The sequence below is a fragment of the Macrotis lagotis genome, chromosome 5 (genome assembly GCF_037893015.1).
Source record: "Macrotis lagotis isolate mMagLag1 chromosome 5, bilby.v1.9.chrom.fasta, whole genome shotgun sequence".
In the NCBI taxonomy this organism is placed as follows: domain Eukaryota; kingdom Metazoa; phylum Chordata; class Mammalia; order Peramelemorphia; family Peramelidae; genus Macrotis; species Macrotis lagotis.
The window spans coordinates 80,837,415-80,863,571 of record NC_133662.1 but is presented as its reverse complement, the minus strand read 5'-3'; the positions used below and the strand labels follow the sequence as shown (position 1 = coordinate 80,863,571).

The window sequence follows — 26,157 nt, the reverse complement described above, 5'->3', positions numbered from 1 at the left end:
CAGGTCTCCCGGAGGCATCTGGAGGCGGCGGCGGCTGCTGACAGAGCGAAGTTTGGAGGGTCCGCAGCCGCCTCCCGTGCGTCCTCCCCTCTGCTCTCTGCCCCCCCCCCCCCCCACTCCCCTGTCCCTCCCCTCGTAGCTCCCGTGGCGGCGGCAGTGTCTGGGCGGCCGCTGCCAGGGACAGGACAAAGGCTCATTAACACGTGATGGGACCCGAGCTTCATAAATGGGACTGGAGAGAGAGCGCGCAAGAGACAGACACGGAGAGGCAGCAGGAGGAGAAGGAGGGAAGGCAAGGCAAGGCAGAGGCAGACCAGCCAGAGAGCCGGGAGAGGGATCCGGGAGCAGCGCGAGCCAGGCGCGCTGGCCCGGGCTGGCTGGGGGGCACCCGGACAGAGGAGGGGGCAGGCGTGCCCCAGCTGAGCTGCAAGGGAAAGGGAAAGCACAAGGGCTGACAAGTCTTGGGAGGGTCAAAGAGAGCAAGAGAAGGGGGCGACAGCAGGGCTCAGCTTCTCTGCCCATTTCCCCGCAAAAAAAAAAAAAAAAGCTTGAGACAAGAGTAGTTTCTTCGAGTAGGGGGTTAGATCAGTGAGAGAAGAGTGCAGGCTGGAGATCCGACTGCCAGGCGGACAGACTGACGGACACACCCCACTCCACCCTAGCGTAGCCCACCCTACCCCTCCTCTCCCTCTCTTCCCCACGCCTACAAGCACCGCCTCTCTTCTCTGCCTTCTTCTCCACCTCTTCTCTCCTGTTGGGCTCACTCGTCTCTTCACTCCCCTAGTGCCCGGCTCCCTGGCCCTGGCCTGGGGCGGGGCGCCTTCAGTGTTCCCTGCCCTGGGGAGGGTCTATAGAATAAGTGTGGGATCTTTCATTCTAGCCGAGAAGCCTCCAGACTCTACGTTTGTCAAGAACCCCAGAGGGTCTGAGGGCACTGAATCCCCGGAGGACGAGCAGGGGATGATTAGGGTAAGCATTGGAAGAGTTCCACTGGCAATACTTTTCTTCCTCCCGCCCCTGTGGTGCTGACCAGGGTGATGAGCCCCGAAGCGGCTGGTGCGTGCTTTTCTTGTTCAGTGTATGCGTGTATATATACGTACAGATTATGCATCCGTATGGTTATTTAACTATCTAGCTGTCAGTTTGCTTTCATGTTCCTTTCAGTGGGCCCCCTGCTTTTTTCTCCCTAAGGTTTCTTACATTCTTCTCATTTCTTTATTAAATGTGCACTGACGAATATCTATCTGTATTTATCTGTATATGGTTGTAGGAAAAAGGATAATAAGGAAACGTTTGCCAATTGGGTTCTTGGTTTATTATTGAAGATCTATGAACATCAACAAGCATGTCTTTTTTTTCCAAGCATGTCTTTTTAATTCAAACTTACCTCTGCACCAAATCTAGAACACAGATGAAGGGGAACCTTAACTGCCTTATAAAAGCAATATATAGGAAACAATAAACATCCCATATAGCAAAATGCCAATAAGGATAGCAAGACAACAAATGCTAAACATTGAACTAAAACCTGAATAGTAAAAAGTGGGGCTAATTTGGCTAATTCATAACCAAGTATATTTAATTCTTTTTAAAAGTTCTTCCTTTGTGCTGTTAGCCTTAATTGTTTTGTTTTTTACTTTTCAAGAATGATTGCAAACTAAATAGATATGTCTACATGGGAAAAGTAAGGAAACATGATCATTTGAGAGTTTTAAGCATATATGAATTCTAATCTTAAAAAGCTTTTAAATTGAGATATAATTGGGAAGGGGGAATAAAATATATAAATTTCCTGATCATGCATATACACTTTGTATTTTTTCTCTTCAAATAGTGTTGCTTTTGCTCCTATGTTGGCATATCAAGATACTTCAGGCATTTAATGTAATGAGGGATTAGGACAGGTTTTTATGGTCCTCAATATGTTATAGGAGTTTTATTGGCTCTGTGACTGCTCCTCATTTTTTATCACCACCTAAATTAATATCTTTGAACAATAGGGGGGAAAGCCAATTTCTTAGAGGAAACTCAGTACACATTGAGGATCAATGATGTCACCACTAATATTAATCTATTTCCCTGTATATTGAGAAGCTCATAGCAACTAGCCCCTTAGGTTCCCAAAGGACTTTATCTGATTTAAAGTGTTGCTTTTCTAATCCCATCCTACTGGTAATTTACAATGAAAGACATTCTCATTGATTTTTCTCTCTGTGTTTTTTTCTTGGTACCTCTTTTTCTCTTTCCCAAAACTCATTTATGAGCAATTTTATCAAAATGTCATTTATATTTCAGTCACACAAATTACTTTTAGATTAAATAGTGATATGAAGATGACCCTAACCATTCTATAATATATACATTTACATATATAAATACATACATACATACACATACATGCTTGAAGATTGTTTGGAAATACAATAGTATTGTAGTTGAGCAAGAAATTTAAACTTTGTCCTATATTAATTAGTCTTAACAAACCTGTTAATTTTAAATAAGATATTAATGAGATTTACTACAAAAGACCTCTTTTTGTTTCAAAGATATCTCCTTATTCAACTTGGGAAGTCCTCTATGCCAAGGTATGTATCAAATATATCATGGGAAAGAAACCTCACTGTTTTCCTTAGATACAGTATGGGTGAGATGGTGCTAGAAGATGAAAGTCCATAGTTTTGTGCCATTTAAGTAAAAATATATATATATATATATATACTATTATGCATATCTAGTACCAGAAGAGAGATTGCATATGCATATGCCAAATGTTTGATATCAGTATATATAAACGTATATGCATACAGACACACACATATATACATACATGCATACATAGTCTCTTTTGAATAGTTATATAGCTTTTAAAAAATAATGCATCTAGTTTGGAATTCTAAAGTTCTAGTTATTAAAATGAAAACAAATGTGAAAGTATGTTGCTTTGTCCAGCTGTTATTTCTATTTTTTTATCCTTTTCCCAGTGGAATATGTTCTTCTCTGTCTTGCTTGTGAGGCTGTCCTTCTCTAACAAGCTTAGTTGCAGGATCAGTATGTTCTTTTGGCATTTCAAACTGTTAAAATAATGAAATTATTAAATGTTACCAAGATGAAACTGTTGGAAATTAAATCTTCCAGGATAATAATTATTTATTATGTGATAGCCTACTTACAAGGAACTATTTTGAGGACATATTCATTTTTCTTTTCTTAAGAAAAACCACAAGGATTAGATTGATAACTATTGAGTATGATGTATTAGTTTATTAATTACTGAAACAAAGCCTAGAAAACTTTGTAATGACATAAATTTGTCATTTGAAAACTGCTCATATCATATTGTGAGAAAATTTAGACATACTCTCAGTATTTTTGCAGATTAGCATATGGAATTAGATTCTGGCTATATAAGATTAATAATTTGAAAATGGAATTAATGGTTGCAACATATTTTCCACAAAGCCTCTGGTATGTTTCTTGCCTGGAAAACAAGTTGGTAAATGAAGAAATTAATTGTTTTCCATTAGCTATTCAGGAACGCTACAGAAGAAAAGTAATAAATTGAATTTGAAAATAGCTCACAACATGTGATTACGGAAGGCAGGATTGGGTTATGGCTCCTTGAATTTGGTTAGTAAGATGAAGCCTGTTCTTTGGGTTGGTGCCTGTTATTCTTGAGGGTAATTATGTTAGCCCAGTTGCAGAAAGAAAGAGAGCATTCTCTTTCTACTAAAAGAATGCCATGTCTCAACCAATGTAAGTCTGCCTCTTTTGTTATTTATATGCATGTTTTTTTCCCAATCAAACAAACAATATTAGAAACTGAGACAGCTTTTTATTCTAACTCCATTCTTTTGACTCAGATGCTACATGGATCAAAAATTGCTTGAAAACTATGATTAAAGACAAGGTTTAAGTATCAAATATCTATCTTCTTTCAGACTACCTCCTCTGTTGACTTAGTCCTGATTGATTAAATATTAATAAAGAAGTTTAAAAAGCAAGGGGAAAAATATAAACTAATCTGAATATTTTATATTGGCAAATTTAACTTCATGTCTTTTGCTTGATTTATGGTTCTTTCTCATCAAATTCTCATAGAAAATAAAGCAGTTTAATTTAAGAAAATCCAGTTCTTTGTACTTTCTGTGGCAGTATAATGTTTTCAGCCTCTGCCTAACTCAGACATGTATGCATACATACATACATGATATTCATAAGTGAGACTACTTTTATCCTTATGAAATGGAACATTTGTATAGATTTCTTTAAAATAGCCTCAGTTGACAGAAATCATAAAGGTTACTCAGACTGTAAAGGATATAAATTTTTACAGCCTTTTTTTGTACCACCACATGCATATACATCTTCTATAAATGAATGTCATGATCAAAATATAAAAAAAACAACTTGCCAGCTCTTAAAATTAGAGAGGTGGTTTAAAAATTAAGGACTGATTTAAAATATATTCTGCATATACTAGGTTTTGGCCAATTTTAAAGCAGCTGTGCATATAAACCTGCAAGGTTTAAAGGACAACGTCCACCTTGAATGATAAAGCTGTTTATATTAAATAGAAATCCTAAACTTCCTTTGTCCAAGAACATTCTTACTAATATTCCAGATAAACAGTAATGGCATTCTATTGTAAATTTAATGTTAAATGCTTTAACATTAGCAGTCCTATTTTTTTTAGGTCTGTCTGTCATTTTTATTTACTTAGAAGCTAGTATTTTCCTGATCTGAAGAGACATCGAAGATAGTTATTGCACAAAAAAAGATAATATATAGCTTGATATACTTCATAGAATTATGTTGTTGTGATAATGAGCAAATTATTACTGTAAAAAATTCATAAAAAAGAAAATTTTCAGCATTTCCTCATAGCCTCTGACTAATATTTTGATATCTATAATCCTGTAATAGAAAAAGTTCTTTCTAGATTCTAGATCTTGTTTCAGTATTGCTAGGTCAGAGGCACTCCCATAAAATGATTATTCCATTTTTAATCTAAAGACTCTTCTATAAGCCTTAAAGAAAGTGAACTTTGCATCTCAAACAGGCACGCATCACATTTAAATATATCTTATTCTAATACATTAAAATTCCAAGGACAACGTGGATATGCAAACATACCCTTAATACAAATGTTCATATTAATTTCTTTCATGTAGAAGCATCCATCTGGTGCATTTCACATCCAAATTACTTAATGATACATTGTCACCTGATGCCATTTATTTAGTTTTATGTCAGACAACTCTAAAGATATTGAATTTTGTTTAATTATAATCCATCTTATTGTGGTTCAGACTTCAAAAAATGTGGGGAAAGCATTGTTTACTCACCCAACTTGAGTAAATGTTCAATGTTGAGCTTTAGCAAGTTGTTTAGGAAATACTATGAATTCTATTTCAGCCCCAGCTGGAGTAATTTTCACACCTGCACTTTAGGAAGTTCCCAAAGATGGTTGGGGAGGGGTGTTTTGTTTTATTTTTTGTTTTTCTTTTTTTAAATATGTGAGATGTGACTGATATAAATAGTTGTCATTTATAGCTAACTTTCTTCTCTTAGAAGGCACTAGTGCAGTGAGTAGTTTTTGGATCCATGATTAAGTTAGTTCATAAAATGGAACTGGAGTGTTATAAATACAAAAAAGGGGAAACAAATAAGTTTTTAGTTGGTTTGTTCCCCCACTTTCCCTTTCTGAAGAATAGGTGGTAAGTGACTTTTCTGAAGCCAATACTCCTATTTTCTTATTTTCAATTTTCTTTTCAATTCTCCCCCCATCCCAGATTTGCATATTATTCAGTTAGAACTAGGAGTTTGTCTTGGTTGGATAAAAGAATATTGGTGATCTTTCAGCTTAGTTAACTATTCATTAGCATAACTTTGAATTATATTATGTATTTTATGGCAGTAGATAGAGTGCAGCATGGGTTCTTAAACCAGTCATACATTATAGGTTTGTTTTTGTTTTTGTTTTTTTCTTACCATTCTTACTAAAAAATTTCTATTCTATCCTAAAGAAAGGCAGAGGCATATTTCAAAATGTGTACCCTTGCCAGGCAATCTGGTATGGTGGCTTAATATACTGGCAAATACTTTTAACAAGTTGTTTATGTATGTTAGCAGAGTATTTAAATGGCATTAAAATACTAACATAATGAGGAAATTAGTTTTCTTCCATGCTTTACAACCAAGAAATTCATATGGAAGCCTTCACTATTACCTCTCCATCTTTTTTGGTTCTTTCCCATTTTTAGACTATTTACTAAAATGAAAGTGTAATTAAAGAAGTTTTATTGCTGCTGAGTGCCAAAAGGGAGGGAGGTTCATTTGAGTCAGTGGTATATTTCAGTACTTTGACTAAACCACTTGACTCCAGATAATACATTAAGTGTTGCTCTGAGCTAAACTTCTATAGGGAATAAGACAAACAAAAAGGAAATATCCAATGTATGGAAAGTCAGTATCACTATGAACTCAAACTTTTGTCACACTGTTTTTTTAATTTTTAAAAAGTTTATACAGTCTAGGGGTGACTAGGTGGCACAGAGGATAGAGCACCAGCCCTGGAGTCAGGAGTACCTGAGTTCAAATCTGGCCTCAGACACTTAAAAATTACCTAGTTGTGTGGCCAAAAACAAAAAGTCTTAAAAGTTAGCTTGATTTGCTCCTTACTAGGCTCTTAGGTGTTTTGTGAACTCCAATATGAGTTGAACCAAAATTTCAAAATACTATCAATTCTATCTCTTTAGGTACTGGAAAATTTTTGCCTTGAGAATTAATATCAGTTAAGGTAAAGAAAGAATGAATGTAATGTGGGGAAAATAAAACAAAATGAAGCAATATTATTTTTATTATCCAGTTTATGTAGACAAATATTTTTCAAATAGTATTTTTGCAAACAAAGGAATTTAGTTATGGGAAAAAAAGGATTTGGTCATTTTTGAAAAAAGACTTTTTCACTTCATATAGGTTAACAATATAGAAACATTACATAGACATATTATTTTACTTGAATCCTCTTTATTTAGATCAGTTTATTATCTAATATATGCATAGGGTAGCTATATCTTAAATCAGTAATAAACACATTAAAGATTGCCTAAATTATCTGATCTATTTAATGGATTCTTTCTGAAGGAGTCACATTGCCTAAACTCTGAGACTCTACTCTTATATAGTTATAACTATTAGGGTTGATTTTTTTTTTATTTAAATGATCCAGCTCTCTTTATAGAGTACTAAGAGTTGCCTAATTAACTTGGTAATTCAAGCAAAACCATTGGCTGCTGGCCTGAATTACTCAGGTAATCACAAAGTCCTCTATTTCACTTTGACTGTACAGCCCTAGTTCTACATCCTGCACTGCAGCATTTAGCTAGAGTTTTGAAAATTAAGTATTTTAAAATATGAAAGGATAAATTGTAATTTCTTTTATTTTTTTATCATCCTTGATTTTTTAAAATAGGTAAGCATGGACTCTTAAGCAAAATTACTGATCAAAATCGATATTTTGGCAGATATTTGGTACACACACTCATACAGGACAGATTTTTGCAAATAGAATTAAGTAAACTTTGTTGTGGAGGGTTCTTAATTGTTTATATGTATTTTGTAACTAAATATACACCCTAGTGCTCAAAGCTACTTTTATTTTCTGAACTAAATATATGATAGGTTCTTCCTGGATAAGTCTAGAAACACAACGGGATCAAAGACTAGAAGAATCTTCAGAGAACATGGACTCTTTATTCTTACCCCTAGACAAGGCTACCCCAATACTATTTCAATTAAGAAGCTTTCTAGTTAAAAAAAAAAAAAAGATCTCTAGGAAAGGCCATTCTAAAATAAGCAGATTCTCTTAGCAACCCATTCCAATGTTGCAAAAGCCCACATTACCAGGGAAGTCTTCCTTTAATTCTGACTTACAGTCTTCTTACAGCGTTATCTCTTTTCTTCTGCTTTTTTACAGTCAGTCACCATCTGTATAGTAGCACCTTTTATGCTTATGAAGACTATTATTGTTATTTTTCAACCATTCCTTACCTAAGATTGAGTAATATCAGTCATTTTAACTATCTAATGATCATTGTATTTTGAAAATATCCTTCATCAAGACTCTCTTTTGAGCCCTTTCAGAAGTTTCCAAAGCACACTTCATTTTAGAATCTAAGTTGTATAAAGCAGTGTTATAAGAAGAATGCCTCCTAGCTTGATTAAGACATAATTTTTATTTACGTAATAGCAGCATATTATAATAGAAAGAACAATAAAACTGGAGTCAGGAGTTGTGTACTTAGTACTTGGTTAACCTCAAACAAGTCACTGAAATGCCCTGAGCCTCAGTTTCTCATCCATAATGAAGGGGCTTGACTCGATGGTCCTTTCCCATTCTAAATCTATAATTGTATGATCATTTCGAAAAATCAGGAGTTAAGGATAAATAATCTTTAAGTTATGTGCCAGAAGTAAATGGAGGATCTTGTGTTTCATGCTCACTTTTTAAATCCAACATTATAAAACTGAAGCACATTGAGTGCATCTCTTTCCTCTGTACAATTGATGTGGTCAATTGCTATCTCTTCTCTTCTCTTCTCTTCTCTTCTCTTCTCTTCTCTTCTCTTCTCTTCTCTTCTCTTCTCTTCTCTCTCTCTCTCTCTCTCTCTCTCTCTCTCTCTCTCTCTCTCTCTCTCTCTCTCTCTCTCTCTCTCTCCCCCCCCTCCCATAGATGTTGGGAAGTTCTTCCCTTCAACACTTGTTACCAGGGTAGAAGAAACAAATAGATTTAATTTTTGAAATGATACTGATAAGAACAAATATTTTGCAGTAAATCAAGGATTATTAAAACTAATCCAAAAATGGGCAAATCTGAACATATTTTGAAGTTTCAGTGGTCAGTTTTACCATCACAAGCTTAATTAGCAGTATATTGACTGAGAATTCTATGTAATTTTTAAAACTATTACAGTTTAATTATAAACTTAACAGAATGAAGAAATAAAGATTACCTATGCTGTGACTTTCATGATTTTTCCAAATTCTAAAGAATGGAAACTTATGTGTCTTCTAGAAAGAATGATGTAATTATTCTTACAATTGACTTTGGCCTCTGAGACATTCTTTCCCTTCTGTTATTATTTTCTGCATAGGGATATCATTGACTTTCTGGAGAAAAAACATTTTTCCTTACTTTAATTTATTTTCTTGATGCCAAGTTCCAAATTCTCACATGTAATTTTATTTTTTAGTATATTAGAATTTCCACATACCATTCTGCCTAAGAAAAGGGAATTAAATTTATTATTTTATAGGCAAGAGTAACAATTGACTATTTTCCTCCAACTAACATTTTCTCATTTAGCTTTCAATTAATTCATTTTTAAATTGCATAAAGCATTGTAGTAGAAAGATAGATTGCTCATTCACATAGAACAAAACCCATAGCCACTGAACAAAAAGTAATTGGCCACAGTGGGTTTGTATAAGCCACTCCATCTAGTGGCTAGCATTTTATACAACTTCTATGGTAGTTGTGAAAAGTTTCGCTCATGTACAGAAACTAATTTGAGAATGATTAATAAAGACTAACAGGCATTTTTGTAAGGAAAGAATTGATTTGACTTGAATTAACTTGGAACTTAACATCCAGGAATATATAATTAAGATTATAAGTATGTCTTAGATAACAGGAGCCCTTATATCAGTGCCAGCTATTGTCTTTATAACCTCCATGGATAGACTGATAAGAGGCACCATCTTTAGTTATAGACAACCCATTATTATTTCATTATTATAGATCTTTCTATTGTCAAATATTTTAATAACTGTCTGCTTGCTCAATCCAAGCAATGAAACTATACTTAAGTAGGGAAAGGTTCTACTTTCTTGTCTTACAAGGGAGGTGATACTACCATACAAATATCTCTATTAGGCCTCATAATATGTAAAAGTTCTGGAATATACTAAGGACCATAACTAGTGGTCACATTACTATAATAAATGAATATTCATAGTATATTTTTCATAGTCATGAATTCAGTGATGATGATGGCAAGATGCTGGAAGCTTATTCTAGATTGTAGTCTAATTTCAGGAAAGAATCGAAGGAAAAACTTTTCTTTCCCCTTGACTCATTGATGACTAGTACCTTTTCTAGTAGAGTGAAGCTAACATTTATTTTAAACTAAATTGAATTTCTTAATTTTTAGAAGTCTCTTTTAAGTTTTCTATGTGCTACCTATAATCCTATTAATCCCTTACCTTGAGAAGACTTCTAGGTCAAAAAAGGCAAATGCTACAGGAAATTGTCCCTATTTAAGTTATCCCTAGTTTTGTTTTGTTGAGATTTTTCAAAGATGTCACTAAAACAAGCCACCAAATCATAATTTTCACAATGTAAGAAACTGTGCCTTCCTTCCATTTTCCTTTCTTATTATAATCTCTTGATGAAATGGTCAAGTTTAATTAGTTTTGGCTGTCGATGGGCAAGGCAACAAAGTGGAAAGCTTGTAGGAGAATGGTTCTATACTAAATCAGTTGGTAATCTAGAGTTAAAGCTTCCAACTTATGAAGTTTTCTATGATTCTGAGTCTATTATAATATATATATATATATAATAGAGAGATAGATAGATAGATAGATAGATAGATAGATAGATAGATAAGCAAGCACAATTTTCTTGGTGCATGCTCACCCAGTATTCTGTGAGGACCAATTTATGGGGTGGGGGAATAAAAGGAAAGAAGTCTCAAGTGCTCTGATCTCCCCCATCCAATTCTGCCTCTTACCCAGAATTGCAAAGCTGGATATCTTATGGAAATGATTCCTTAGCCCTCCACTAGGTGATTTGTTGGTAGTGACAAAGAATGATGCTTAGTGAGAGAATTCAGGAAAGAGAAATTCTCTTTTTAATTCATGATCTGTATCACAAAATCATGCTCCAAGATTATTCTCTGAATACTAAGCAACAAGACATTCCTAAAAACTGGTCTTTAAGAACTATGACCTCAGTGTACCTTTTTGCTAGTTGATCAAAGAGAAAGGAAATAAAAATGTCCTTGACAAGTGGGAGGGCATGTAGCACATTTAAAACTTCTTACTTTGAGTTTCTACTTCTGAATGCTAAGAAATCAAAACTATAGTAAGAGAATGTACTTGTGTGTTTCAGCTATTAGAAAAAAAATTGATTACCTTTATTTTTAATAATCAAATCTCATTTTAAGAAGTCCAATATCTATGAATATATTTGTTTGTGAGCCATTGTTTCTATTAAGTTGAAACTCTATTTTCTTTTGTTTTAAAATGTCATATCAGAAACACTTGAATACTTTTCCTTGTGAAGAATTTAGAGGGAATATATCTTTATATTATTAATATATTAATATACTAAGATATATGAAATATTAAATGTAAAGACAGAAATAAGTAAAAACTAGGCATTGGAAAGGATGTTTTTGTGCAATTTATAAGAATGATTCACTGTCACTTTAATTGTGTTAAACATCTAGGGGGTTTTTAGTGTAATTTTCTATATTGGAATATTTGCCCAAGAGTTTGAAAGAAAATATTTTTATGTATTGAGTTTCACGAGTTTATGTGGACAGCAGTAAGTACAAAGTGGATGGAAATATCTTCAAAACAAGGTTAAAGTGAAAAAATAGTTTTGGGGAGCCTTAATTTGTCTTAAAGGATTGAGTTTTATCTTTAGTAAAATATATATCTATGTGTCTTAAGATATATAAAAATATATATACATGTATTTGTAAATGTATCTGTATTAGTGACTTCCACATTTCCTTGAAGAATCTCTAATATTTGGTTTTATGTTGTTTCTAGAAGATATTGTTCTCACTTTCTTTTCTACCATTGAAATGTTTATGGAGAGCTAAAGGCTTGGAAGTCAGTAGTCAACATCCAGCATAATAGACTTCTTTTTAATATTGGAAAATACATTAGTAATGTTTCAAATTAAGTGATAGCATACTTTATCTGAAATATCTGAATAATTAACTCAATTTTCTATTTTAATTTGGCTCTGGAGGAAAAGGAAACAAACTAGTCAATTTACTTGATTAATTATTACATGAAAATATTAAACCACATTGAATGAGAATAATTCTGAAACAAATTTTACTTGGTGACTGTTGTACTGTCCCAACAGTAATGAATATATTTCCTTGATATTATGAATTTTGCTCAAGGGAGAAAAAAGGTCTACTATCATACTGAAAGCATATAATTTACTAAAATGTTCCTTATTAATGGGGGGGGCAGCACTTGGGGGTGGGAGTTGGGGGGTTCCCCTGCAAGAGATTTTATAATATTGAATTAGAAGGAATTTGAACTCTGAAATTAAGGACCTAATTCATTTAATAAGTATATCCATTAGATATCTCTTAAGCCTTTTATAAGTCTATCAAAAACAATATAAAAACATTGAGCAAGCAAAAATAAGTTTAGCATAGGACTAGAATCTTTTCTATTCTGGTACTTATAGAATCTCAAAAGTTAAAGAAAAAAGGGACCTTAATGGTCATCTTATCCAATCTCTTTCCTAAGGTCACATAGTTGGCAGTCAAAATAGGTGTTTATCTCAAGTCTCTTAATTTCAAAGTTCAGTAATTATTTGATTTCTCAATTTAGGTCAGATGAAAAACATTTCCCCAGTGTTTCTAAACTCACAAAGTTTATTGGAAGGTGAATCAAGAATTGCAGTTTTTAAGTTAGAATGGACTTCACAGGCCCAATGGAAATTGGAATCTATTCAATTTCTAAATAAGAACTTTCTTTACAACATCCCTGAGAAGTGATTAACCATACTTTTTGAAGACTTCCATTGAGAGGGAACTCACTATTCCACTTTTTGGATAGCTCTATTTTTTGGGGGGAAGTTTTTCCTAATATCTAAACCTAAATGAACCTCTTTTTGACATCTACCTATAGCTTCTAATTATACTCTTATGTTAAAACAAAATGAAACAGAAAACACACAGAAAACACATTCTTCTTTTGTGGGACATTTTTTTTTTAGATTTTTGCAAGGCAAACGGGGTTAAGTGGCTTGCCCAGGGCCACACAACTAGGTAATTATTAAGTGTCTGAGACCAGATTTGAACCCAGGTACTCCTGACTCCAAGGCCAGTGCTTTATCCACTAGCCACCTAGCCGCCCCTGGGGACATTCTTTCAAAAACAATTATATCTAGTCCAATCTCTTTTGCAGGACAATTATATCCATTTCTTCCAGTTGATTCTTATGTAGCATAAACATGAGTAAACACCATCTTAGATGCCCACATCTCTGAGCATTCTTCAGTTAATCAATGTCTTTACTATAATGTTGTACTCAGAACTGAACATGCAGTTCTCAGGGTTTCATCTGACCTAGGCAAAATACTGGTTCTAATGGTTCTATCACCTCTCTAGTCCTAGACATGATGCCTCTCAATTCTGGCAAAGATTACATAAGCTTTGAACTTATAGATCATTAAAATCTCCATGACTTTTACGAAGAAAAATGCTATTAAGCAATCCCACCCCCCTCTAATGGTTGTAAAGTGATCCTTTAAGCCTGAGTAAGATTTTATATTAACCCCTATGAAAATTCATCTTATCCAATTTCACTCAAACTTTCTTGCCTTTCAAGGCCTTTTTAGAATGTCTTATCCAGCATGTCCAGCCTGAAAATTTAATAGTCATGGAATTTAACAAACTGAAAAGTATAATAGAAACATAAGATATTAGTCTGGAAAGTGTATTAGAGACATTAGATATTAATTCAAACACTTCATTTAACAAATGAGGAAATGGGCAAAACCAGGTAAAATGTTTCAGGGTAGTAAGTGACAGAAATGGGATTTAGACTCAGGATTTAATGATTTCAAATCCAGAGCCCTTTTCCTGCTGTATCATACTGCTTTTCTCTATATCTTTATCATTGTTAAAAAATATTAAATGACATAGAGCAAAGCAGAGATGGATAGATCACAGTTGACACCATGTCATTAACTACTATTTGGATCCCACCATTTGACTTACTCTAAATCCATCTAATTATGCTGTCTCCTAGTCAACATTATAAGAATAAATTGAGATGTTATTATATATTTTGCTAAAATGTAGGTAAACCATCTACAGCCTTCCTTTGAAACAAGTAGAATATTCCTTTTTTAAATAAAGAAGTTGATATTAATCTGGCAAGACCTATTCTTCATGAAGACATGCAGAATATTTTTAATTCATTTTTTCAGTTTTCATTATAATTCCTTTAATAATGACTTCTACAATAGAGGCTTTAATATAAAATTATAAATTTATTTTAAAATATTTTGGTAGCTTTATCCAAACATAATTGATTACTCTGATAACCCTATGAATTTTATTTTATGGATTTAAGACCATTATTTTAAGAATAGGGTCTTAGGATTCAATCAGAGAGGCCAAGTTATCTATGACACAAAAAAGGCTATAAGAACCCTTGCTCTAGAATTTTTATAGGGATTAAAATTATATTCATTCTATTTTCTTTTTTGAAAATTGGGACATTTTTCTTTTTCCTAAATCTATAGTACTTTTCCTATTCTTCATAGCTTTTCAAAGATCACTGGCAATGGCTAAACAATCACCTATTTTCAGTATTCTATGAAGTAGTACATCTGGGCCAGATTGCTTGAAATCATCAAGGCAATGAGCTACTTTCTTACTATTCTGTTATTGAACATCAACTCCCTATGTGCCATTTTTGTGTTACCTTTTTCAGGCCAAAAATTCATGAAAAGTCAAAGAGGAGTGTATTGGTACAACACTGTCATCAGTCCCATCCCATACCAATGAAAGACCTTTCTCATTTTTTATCTTCTTTACCCCAATATAGCTTAAGAAACATTTCCTTTAAAAATTAAACTTCATTTTCCTTGCTGGAAAATCATTTTGAACTTTAGCACTTCTGAAACTGTTATTACAGTACTGTGTCACACTTCTGTATTTAGCACAAGTTATCTGACCTAGCTTCCATCTTTACTACAAAGCTTAGTAAATATCTTTTTTTTCTTTTTAAAGAAAGTTGGGTTTTGAATTCACTGTGCAAGTATTATTGCTTTAACAGCCTTTCTCCACACCCCCCCCCCAACTCCCCATAGAAACTGATTCTCTTTGTGTTTTTAGAATTTCATTCTTAAGAATTTTCTTGGGAAAAATTTTCCAATAGAATTTTAATCCATGATATCATATTTATCCTTTTTTGATGTTTTGAAATTTGCTTTACTACAATTAGGGGCTCAGGTAAAACTTTTCTCCACTCCATAACACACGGTAAGATTGAATGGAAACTTCCTCCCAAGGTTCCCATGATTTCCATCCCATCAATTCCAATCCCATTTTGTTTTGGTAAGACTCAGATTTTAAAATAGAACTTCCACATGTTGTTTATTCCTTATTAATAAATGGTACTATATTGAATTAAAATAAATTCCAAAACATCAATATCAGTTTGGACAGCATTACTTACAGAGAGTTCTTTACCTTTTCTGCTATGAACCTCATTGACATGTGTTGAGGCCTATAGACCCCTTACAAGAATAATTTTTTTTAAACTCATGAGTAAAAGAAATATGATGGGGCAGCTAGGTGGTGTAGTGGATAAAGCACCGGCCTTGGAGTCAGGAGTACCTGGGTTCAAATCCAGTCTCAGACACTTAATAATTACCTAGCTGTGTGGCCTTGGGCAAGCCACTTACCCCATTTGCCCTGCAAAAAAAACCTAAAAAAATATATGAAATTTTAGAGATTAGTGAAATTATTTTCACATACAAGTTAAAGGACTCTCTGAAATTTATCCATGGGTTCCTTGGGGTTGTGGACCCAAGGCTAAACACTTCTATAAAGAATCCCATCATTCCATCTTTCAGCTTTCTATCTGACACAATAGCAGCTAACAAAATTTAACAGTTACCAACTAAACATATTTTTAGAAGAAAAAAATATTTTTAATGTAGTTCTCAAAGCAGCTACCACAATGAAATATTTGAGTTGGGTGAAGATTTAGCTGGGTATGAGTAAATTCCTCTCTAGCATGAGAATAGGAAACCAAAACAAATCATTTGCCATTCAATTATAATAGCAAAAAGAAAACTAAAGCAAAATAACATGGCCCCAATTAAAGTATTTTTATTTAATGCCTACTATTGCCTAGCTATCTAAATTATGATTTTAAATACTGTGAAAAATTGATAGAAATTATGGATAGAAATTCAATTAAAAATGGTAATACAATCTTGAAATGCCTTTGACAGTACTATGCTGGGGGTGTGTGGAAAGGCAATTATCCAGAAATTCAAGCATTTTTCTAATACAATCCAATAGACAATATGTGGGTGGCATTGTAGGTACCATGTATAACTTAAATAGATTCAATGTACTGTCTACATTAAAACAAGCAAAATTCTAGTAAAACCCATTTAGATGTTGTTGAGTCATTGTTTTACTGCAACTTTAATAAAAATCAACTTCCAATTTAATAGGTGCAGACACACATTTTGCCAGAGATTTCCAATTATGATTTTCCCAGTAGCAAACACAAACAAAATTAATGTCAGCCACGTCCCCCAAAGCCTAAACTATATTACTAATGAACTCCCAAGTACTCTCAAAGAAAACTCTCAATGCAAAAACAATAAGATGGAAATTACTGTAATAATCCAAATGTAGAAATAGAAGGAAGAATTATTGAAATTCAGAGAAGGATTTGTCTGTCATGATCCCATTAACTTTGTTGTTACTACAGCATATGAACAGTGGCATTTTTAAATTACTAGAATACTCAAATAGCATGAAAAATCATATGATTTTATTTCCAACACCTAACTATATCTTATATTGGATGATGATGAGTTGTAAAGGAGGCCAAAACTAAAAGATTATAAAATTGGCTTTATTGTGAGTTGCATTTAAATTAGAATTTTGGTCACATGTGCAACAACCAGGGATAAAATCCTTTGGCATCAGAGAATTTTGGTCTCATATTCTTTTTTTTTTGCTTAAACATCTTTAAAGTTGTAGAACTTCTTCATCTAAAATTTGTACTCCCGTAATTGTACTTTTTGGGGGTAGGTCTTCCTACTTGCCCAGACTGAAAGAGCAGAGTGGTCTAATCCCCCTGTTGTTCAATTCAGAAGCTTAATTTCTAAGCTGGGCAAGTTCATTCCACCTTAGATAGTCTGATGCGTCAACATACCCAGGAGTTTATCATCCTGGTATTCTACCAAAAATCCTATTAAACTCAAAATCCCTAAGCCAAAGTGGTCCACTAGCCTCATTTATCCCAAGAGACAGGTATTACATGCTTGTTCCATCCAACCCATATCTGATGTCTTACCCTTAATGGGTTGCATGAGCTAAAGAATAGATTCCTCTGGTTACAGATGGAAATGTTATTTGAGTAGATGACACTCTTTAAAGTGTTGGTAAAATATCTCTCTCCATGCAATTAGAAGACTTACCTGAAAGATATGATGGCCAAATGATCTTTGTTATAGATCTTTGGGTACACCATAATACTTGTCAACCTACTGCATGCATCATGGTGCTGTGAGGATATACAAAGAGATATAAAAGCTGGCTTCTATTCTGTAGAAGCTTTTTGAACTAATTAGGAAGAAAAATGAATATACATGGAGAAAATTGAAAATGTAAAGTAAATTATGAAAAGTACATGCACAAGAAGTGCTATTGAAATTTAGAGGAGGAAAATGGCACCAGTTGTGGTTAGAGAGATATTTACTAGAAAGGTGATGTTTGAACTGGACCTTGAAGGATGGGTAAGAAGTAGGTACAGAAAATAGAAATGAATTTTTAGGGAGGAGGACAAAGGCAAAAGGTGAGGAAGCATAAGACAGGTTTGGGAGGAGAAGAGAATGACATATAAATAATAATAGCTTTGTAAGTTTATAAAACTATTAGTTTTCAAAACATTTGATCTCAATAACCGTATGAGGTAGGTCCAATACAAGTGTTGGAATTCCAATTTTTTGGGTAAGGAAACTGAACCTTAGAGAGGATAAGTTGTTTGTCCATGGTCACATAGCTAATAAAAGTTCAATATGGGCATTGAACTCAGTTGCTGAGTAATTCTAAGGCCAGCATTCCTTCTGCTCTATCATATTGCATTTTGAATAAACAATTCAAAATGTAGTAGAGAGTTTACAAAAGAAAGGAGTGTGAAAAACTTAGAATCATAAGGGAAAAGTCCCTTGAATAGGGACAGTTTCATTTTTGTCTTTGTATTACTAATGCTTAAATCAGTGCCAGATCCAAATCTCACGGCCATATCTTTCAGGCTAGTGTGCCATTTTGACTTAGGGATTTTGATCTCATGGCCATTGACAGATACATATCCATTCATGGGCCACTTGCTTATAAGAGGATCGTCACCAGACTAAAGACTGTGCTAGCATTTTGTGTTATGTGGACCATTGCCATTGTGATTGCTGTGTTCTCTCTGCTAGGATGGAATTGCAAAAAGCTCCAATAAAGTTTTTAATAAATGTTTATTATTTTGAATTGTCTCCTCAATTAGATTGTAGGTCTATTGTAAATGAGGAAATTCCATTTATTTTATTTCCCCCCTATAACAATTAGCATTAGCATAATGATTTTTTTAAAAAAGTTATTAGAATCAGAGATCTGGATTTGAAACTAGTCTCCAACATTTACTAGTTTAAATTCTCCTTTCATCACATTAGTCTTCTGCTCACCAACTTTCACATGTATGTTCATGGTCAGTGGAGAGACTGATCTGACCAAAGCAGAGACTATATTTGAGAGAGTAGATAGAAACAAAGTAAGATGGGAGCAGATTATGGAAAATCTCAAAAGTCAGAATGAGAGTCTATTTGTATGACCTTGGGCAAATCACAATCTTTCAGGAACTCAATTTTCTATTGTTTAATATGAGCAGATTGAACTACATGACTTAGAGGTCCCTTCTAGCTCTGGGCCTAAAAACCCCTTAAGATCTCAGTAATAAATAGGAGTTAAGGGTATAAAGAACAAAAAATCTGTCAGATCATGAGTAGACAGAACTGTGACCTATGGAGGATAGATTTGAGGTAAAAAGCTCTAGTGCTTAGTGGTATCACATCTTTTTATGGCTTTCTCACAAATCAATGATGAATTTGAATGGTTTTGAGAACAGCTTGATCTGTAATCAGACTGTATCAGTAGCAAGATTCAAACTTGGATCCTTCCTGGTTAAGGTCTGATGCTTTTTCAACAGATTCATGTTAAATGAGATCAAGTTTCCTATGTGTTTCTATATGTTGTGTAATAAAATACCACTCAATGATATCTAGTGTTTATATGGTATCCCTTATCTTTATGTGCCAGGCACTGTGCTAAGTGATTTTCAGTTATTATCCTCATAACAACTTTGGAAGATAGGAGCTTTTATTATCCCCACTTTATAATTGAGAAAACTGAGGCAAACAGAGATTAACTGATATCCCCAAGATCAGACAACTAGTGAGTGTTTGAGGTGAGATTTAAAATTGGGTTTTCCTGACTAGAGATCTAGCCTCTTATTCATGAACCTCTTAGCTGCCAAACTTTGAAACTCGTTGCTTATAATATTATTTTGTGTCTTCCTGGTTTTATCTTCCTTGACTGTTTCTTATATTTTTTCTCCTACTAGGATTTCCTACTCTGTGTTTCTTCTGGATCCTTTCAAAATTTGCATAATTGAAAACAGGGGTTATGAAGTCCAACCTAGATGGCCTCGCGGACACCACCTTCCGGACCATCACAACAGACCTCCTCTACGCAGGTTCTAACGATATTCAGTACGAAGATATCAAAAGCAACATGGCATCCAAACTAGGATACTTCCCACAGAAGTTCCCTTTAACTTCTTTTAGGGGTAGTCCATTCCAAGAAAAAATGACTGTGGGAGATAATCCCCAATTAATCCCATCAGACCAGATAAATATCACAGAGTTTTATAACAACAAATCTTTATCCTCATACAAGGATGAGGATAATATCCAGTGTGGAGAGAACTTCATGGACATGGAATGTTTCATGATTCTAAATCCTAGTCAGCAACTGGCCATTGCGGTATTGTCCCTCACATTGGGCACCTTCACAGTTTTGGAGAACCTGTTGGTGCTGTGTGTCATCCTTCACTCCCGTAGCCTCCGCTGTCGACCATCCTATCACTTTATTGGCAGCCTGGCAGTGGCAGACCTGTTGGGCAGTGTCATTTTTGTCTACAGTTTTGTTGACTTTCATGTGTTCCACCGGAAAGATAGCCCAAATGTATTTTTGTTCAAATTGGGTGGAGTGACAGCTTCCTTCACAGCCTCAGTTGGCAGCCTCTTTCTCACGGCCATTGACAGATACATATCCATTCATAGGCCACTTGCTTATAAGAGGATCGTCACCAGACCAAAGGCTGTGGTAGCATTTTGTGTTATGTGGACCATTGCCATTGTGATTGCTGTGCTCCCTCTGCTAGGATGGAATTGCAAGAAGCTCCAATCAGTTTGTTCAGACATCTTTCCTCTTATTGATGAAACCTACTTGATGTTCTGGATTGGAGTCACTAGTATTCTTCTTCTGTTTATTGTGTATGCTTATGTTTATATATTATGGAAAGCACATAGTCATGCAGTCAGAATGATCCAACGAGGCACTCAAAAGAGCATCATTATTCACACATCAGAGGATGGCAAAGTCCAGGTCACTAGACCTGACCAAACCCGCATGGACATTAGGTTAGCCAAAACCCTTGTCCTTATTCTGGTAGTCCTGATCATATGCTGGGGTCCACTGCTTGCCATCATGGTCTATGATGTCTTTGGGAAAATGAACAAACTCATTAAGACAGTGTTTGCTTTCTGCAGTATGCTCTGCTTACTGAATTCTACCGTGAACCCTATTATATACGCTCTGAGGAGCAAGGACTTGAGGCATGCTTTCCGGAGCATGTTCCCTACTTGTGAAGGCACAGCACAGCCCCTCGACAACAGTATGGGGGAATCCGACTGCTTGCACAAACATGCAAATAGTGCAGGCAATGTTCACAGGGCTGCTGAAAGTTGCATCAAGAGTACAGTTAAGATTGCCAAAGTAACCATGTCTGTGTCTACGGATACCACGGCTGAGGCGTTGTGAGCTGAAGACTTCTGAACCACATTGGGAGAATAGAAATGAGGCTTTTTTTTGTTTGTTTGTTTAAAGGAGTTTATCCTCTCACATTTTTAAGTTTACCATATTCAGTTAAAAAGTAATTGTCACGATGATCATTAGTCATTTTAAACAATGAGAAATTAAAATATAACTCTTCAAAGGTTTTACAATTTTAAAAAAAATTGGTTTTTTTAAAGCATGTTACCTGAGTCACCCATTTTTGACTACATGAAGGAAAAAACTCCACTGAAATAAATGAAAAAACTTTGGGGGAACATGACCTAAACCTTAAGCAACTGTTTTAAAAATTCCATCAAATGAGTAAAACCTTTGTAACCATAACTTTCATGCTAATGTAAAGTGTATTTAAGTCTATAAGTAACAGAGGTTTCTGTTTTTTCCCCTAAAAGCTGCAGTACAGAATTAGAACTATTTTGTAAAATTGTATTGTCCTTTGAATTGTGTACTGATGTTTATTACATGTTATTTATATTTGTCTGGTTGACCAATATAGAAAGATATAGATTTCTATGGAAACAGTATACAATGGATAAGTTCCAGTGAAAACGCTTATTTGTCAATCATCCATTCAGTGATTTTAGAAATATTCTACTTTATTGTCTCCAATATTTTCAGTCGTTTTTTTGACATTTTAATACCCCCAACCCTTAATTTTTTTGTTAACACAACTTAAGAATAACAGTATACCCATTCTCCATAATGAACAATATTTATCAACCCCAACTTTGCAACTTTAAGTTGCAATTTTGAGTTCTAAAATAATTCAGTTAGCATTTTCTTATAAGAACATTTAATTAGGGTCTTCTGGACTATTGCTGACTGGTTGTGTAATCTGACTCCAAGACCTAAAGAGAAAAGGATTAGAGTGGTTTCTCTATCCAACACCTGATTTTTTTTCCCCCTCAAGTCTTTAGCTATCCCCAGATCTCTTAAGACAGCATGTGTCAATATTAATGTAAGGTGTTATCACTGTGCCATTGATGTATACTTGAAAAGTATTGCATTCTTATATTCCAGGTTTAGGTAGATTCTCTGCCTGGGAGGCCAAACAAGTGTCTTCATTTATTTTAATTGAAAAGAAGTATTGTCTGAATTATACTATGTGAGTGTGAATTTCCATATGTTTGTATGTGTGTGTGTGTGTGTGTGTGTGTGTGTGTGTGTGTGTAGGTTGTAAATGTGTTTGTGTCACAGTGATATTATAAAGTTAGAATACTGTGACTAGGTGTAAATTGTATTACTTGTTGCGCTCTTTGCACATGAATTCAGTTTCTAAAATTGAGTTCTTTTGAACATCTTGGTTAATGAAACTATAGACTGCAAAAAAAAAAATTAGAAAATTTTCATCCACTTGAGAAAGTTTATCAAGCATGAAAAAGTATCCTTTAGTGTTACTCAAGAACAACACTTCTCAAGGAGCAATTGATTAAATATATTCAATGAAAAATCCTGCATTTTCAATGCTAAAGAAAATAATACTAATTTCCCAACTTGGGGTACAGAACATTAAATATAAGGAGACAGAATGAAGGGATAAAGGAATGTTAGGGAGACATGGATTTTCAAGGGTCTTCTCTGACACAAACTGGCTATATTACCCTGGAAGAAGCTCTGATTGCTCTTGGAAAATGTGAAATTTAATAAAACTGCAGACTAGCTGCCTACCTTTTTGGTAAAGGGAATTTCCTCATTTGATATTTCCATCCCCATCTATCTCTAAGGAGGCAGACCTCATTATAAAAGGATGAATGTGCCTCACTAAACCTGAAACCATTTTTTAAAAAAGGTAATAGGTTCATCTAGTCCTTGTGAATCCTAGATTTAATAGCACTAAAGAGATCTCAGATGTTTCTCAAATTCACCACTAATGAGGCATGTCTGCTTGTCACAACCTACATGTCACAAGAAGATAGTGAGCTGGGCAGCTTATTTAGATTCTGAAGAGATGCAGTCTTGATTATTGGAGGCTGACTCAATTTGGGAACCCAAACTAGCAAGATCACTCCTCTCTTTTACCCAGACCTCTTTGACTTATTTTTCCTCTGCAAGCCCTGCTTTTAGGAGACTGCTGTCTTAATTATGGCAGTTGAGTGAGATTTATTGACAAGTAAAGATTGGTCAAAATGAGGCTGTTGGTTTTTTTAGGGTCCAACCTTTTATTCCTTCACACTTTCATATGGAACCAAAAATGAGTATTCTTTCAATAAAGAATGGGATTTTTATTTTTAGGTTTTTCTAAGGCAAATGGGGTTAAGCGGCTTGCCCAAGGCTACACAGCTAAGCAATTATTTTTATTAAGTGTCTGAGGCTGGATTTGAACCCAGGTACTCCTGACTCTAAGGCCGGTGCTCTATCCACTGTGCCACCTAGCTGCCCCTAGAAAGAGATTTCTTAAGAGGCTGATAAACCCGGATGGATATTTTTATAAACAATTTTCTCTCCTTTAGGAGACAAATCATTACTCCTGAAGCACTCCAAGGCTAGGTTTGTGCAAGCATAAGGTGAAATGGAAAGTTTGCAAAATTCAGTGGAAAAAAGTTCCTCTATTATTCTTATCTCCCTTATCCTATTCTCCCACCCCACAAGTGTGATCTCTGATCAAACTGCTCTGTGGGCAAAACTGGAATTGGCTGTCTTCATAATTCAAATTTGCCTCAAAATCTCTAAGCCTGTGTATCTCTGGTCTATGCAGATGAGACCTTAGGGTACTATAGTAGTAATGATTTACTGCAGAAGAAAAGAAGGCTGATTAATGAATAAATTCCACTAGGGTCTAATAACCCTTTTTTAAAAAAAATAACCATTTCTTTGCCCTGAATTATCCAAAAAAGGTTATCTGCACAGTTCAGAATTCACCAGGTAGCTACCAACTCTCCACTCTGTTATGAAACTCTGACCTCAGTTAAAGTGAGTGGGAGGAGGAGTTGGAGGAAGGCCACCATTTAAAAAAATAAATCTAAGAGCCTTTTTTTGAAACTGTGTTCCTGTGAATTCAATGCAGATTTTGTAAATTTGTTGTGCTTTCAAGATCTAAATTGTATGTAATAAATCAAGGGACAACGGGGCTGTCAGCACTAAACTCGGTGCTTATCTATGTATTAAGAAATAGCATCTTGTGAGATACTATCATGTATCTGCTACAATACTTTACATACATACATTCTAAACTAGTTCTGCACCCTTTGCCTTTTTTAATCACTTGCTAACTCAAGTGACTAAAACATACTCCCTGCTGAATATAGTTACTAGAATGACAAATAGTTAATAAATCAGTTTCTTAAACAAAGCTAGTTTATTTAATGTGGTTTATGTGTGAGTATGCTTTAGGCAATCCTGCTTCACCGTCATCAGCTTTCCATTGGTGATTAAAAATTATCAAAACAACTCACGAGTCTTAGTCCTAAGCACTTCACCACTGTGGATCATAGTTCATCAATGGCCATACTCCCAGTTGACTCTATTTCTTTACAGTTGCTGATCCAAGCACAGAGTTCTTTTGGTCTGGTCTTCACAGCTGCAAACAATCCAGTAACTGGTCACCAAGCTCAAATTTCTTCCATTATATGTTCATATGCATAATGCAGAAGAAACTTGAGGTTTATGATGGGCTAAATCATAGAGATTGCATATCTAAACACCAGCTAATTGCCAGGACCCCATAAAGCTGTGTGATGGTACCATCAGAAGCCAATGAGAATCAGGTGCTTCAGATCACTTCTGCAAGAAATAAGCAACACCATCCACTGCAGGAATTTGACCCTGCTTGAATAGCACTGTAGTTATCATTCTATTTGTCCATTTCAGGTGTTTCATATCTGTAAAAGAGACCACCTATTTCATGTGCAAAATTAGACTTCTCATGATCTAATTGTATATTTGTATGATATTTTAAGATCTCCTAAATACTGTGCTATGGCTAAAATGTTTTTTTTTTCCTTGCACTGGCCCTTTGATGAAATGTTAATGTTACCTATTGTAACATAGACAAGACATTTTATCTTCTGATTTGGGCTGAATGTATGTAAATAAGTTTTTAAAAAAAAGCCAGATATATAAGCAGTGGCCTAAAATCAGTGCTTTTCAGATAGGGCAGTGCGTTTAAGTTGCAATGGTCACCTAAAAGCTATCTTCAGATGGATTCCATGTTTTGGGTGCTGGGGATATGTGGTTCCCCAAGAAGGGAAACCTTTTCTTGTAATAATAAGTAGCCAAGATGCTGGATTATTTGAAATTTTATTTATAATGTTTCAAAGTGAAGAACACAACTCTTTATTGTCTGTAAATCTAACATTATTGCTTTCTCTTAGAAGAATATTGTATTGTTAGATGTTTGTTGATCTGGTAACATCCCTGCAACCCACTGCAATACCTTGTTAGTAATCTGTATGAAACTTTGTACACAAGTTCTGGTAAAATTGTCATTAAAAGTAGCTTCAACCATTCAACTACCTATGGCAGAATAGTATTTCTCTAGTATGACTATATCTAGGCTATATTTCATTTTTATTATGGAATTAAGCATACACAAAGAGGAAATGCTTAATCATACCCATAATTTTCAAAGTGTATGTGACTTTAAAAGCTCCTATTTAAATATCACTGAATTCATTGCTTTCTCTGTTATCAGATATAGTTGATAGTGATGAATCTTTAAAAACCAAGCAAATCTGTGATTCAGGAATTTCACATGTTGATCAAGTCCTTGAATTCACTGTTTGCCTAGACATCATCTCAGTAGGGACACAAATAGTGACCCAACATCTCAAATTCAAAACCCAACTGCAATCAAATAGAACCATAGATTATCATGTAGGATCCAAAGCAACCTTGGAAGCTACTTTCTCATTTCATGTGATAACATTAAAAGAATAAGACATTCATATTCATCTCTTTTGTATTTATAGAAAAATTAGCATTGTCCAAAATGACACACATATTTCTTGGGGAAATG

General features: G+C 34.6%; 1 protein-coding gene across 1 annotated transcript; it reads left to right on the top strand.

Moving 5' to 3' along the window:
* Window positions 1-432: 432 nt before the first annotated feature.
* Window positions 433-26,157, top strand: CNR1 (cannabinoid receptor 1). Its single transcript, XM_074187131.1, has 2 exons — window positions 433-969; window positions 19,690-26,157. The coding sequence occupies exon 2, from the start codon at window positions 19,752-19,754 to the stop codon at window positions 21,168-21,170; it is 1,419 nt and encodes a 472-aa protein (XP_074043232.1). The 5' UTR covers window positions 433-969; window positions 19,690-19,751; the 3' UTR covers window positions 21,171-26,157.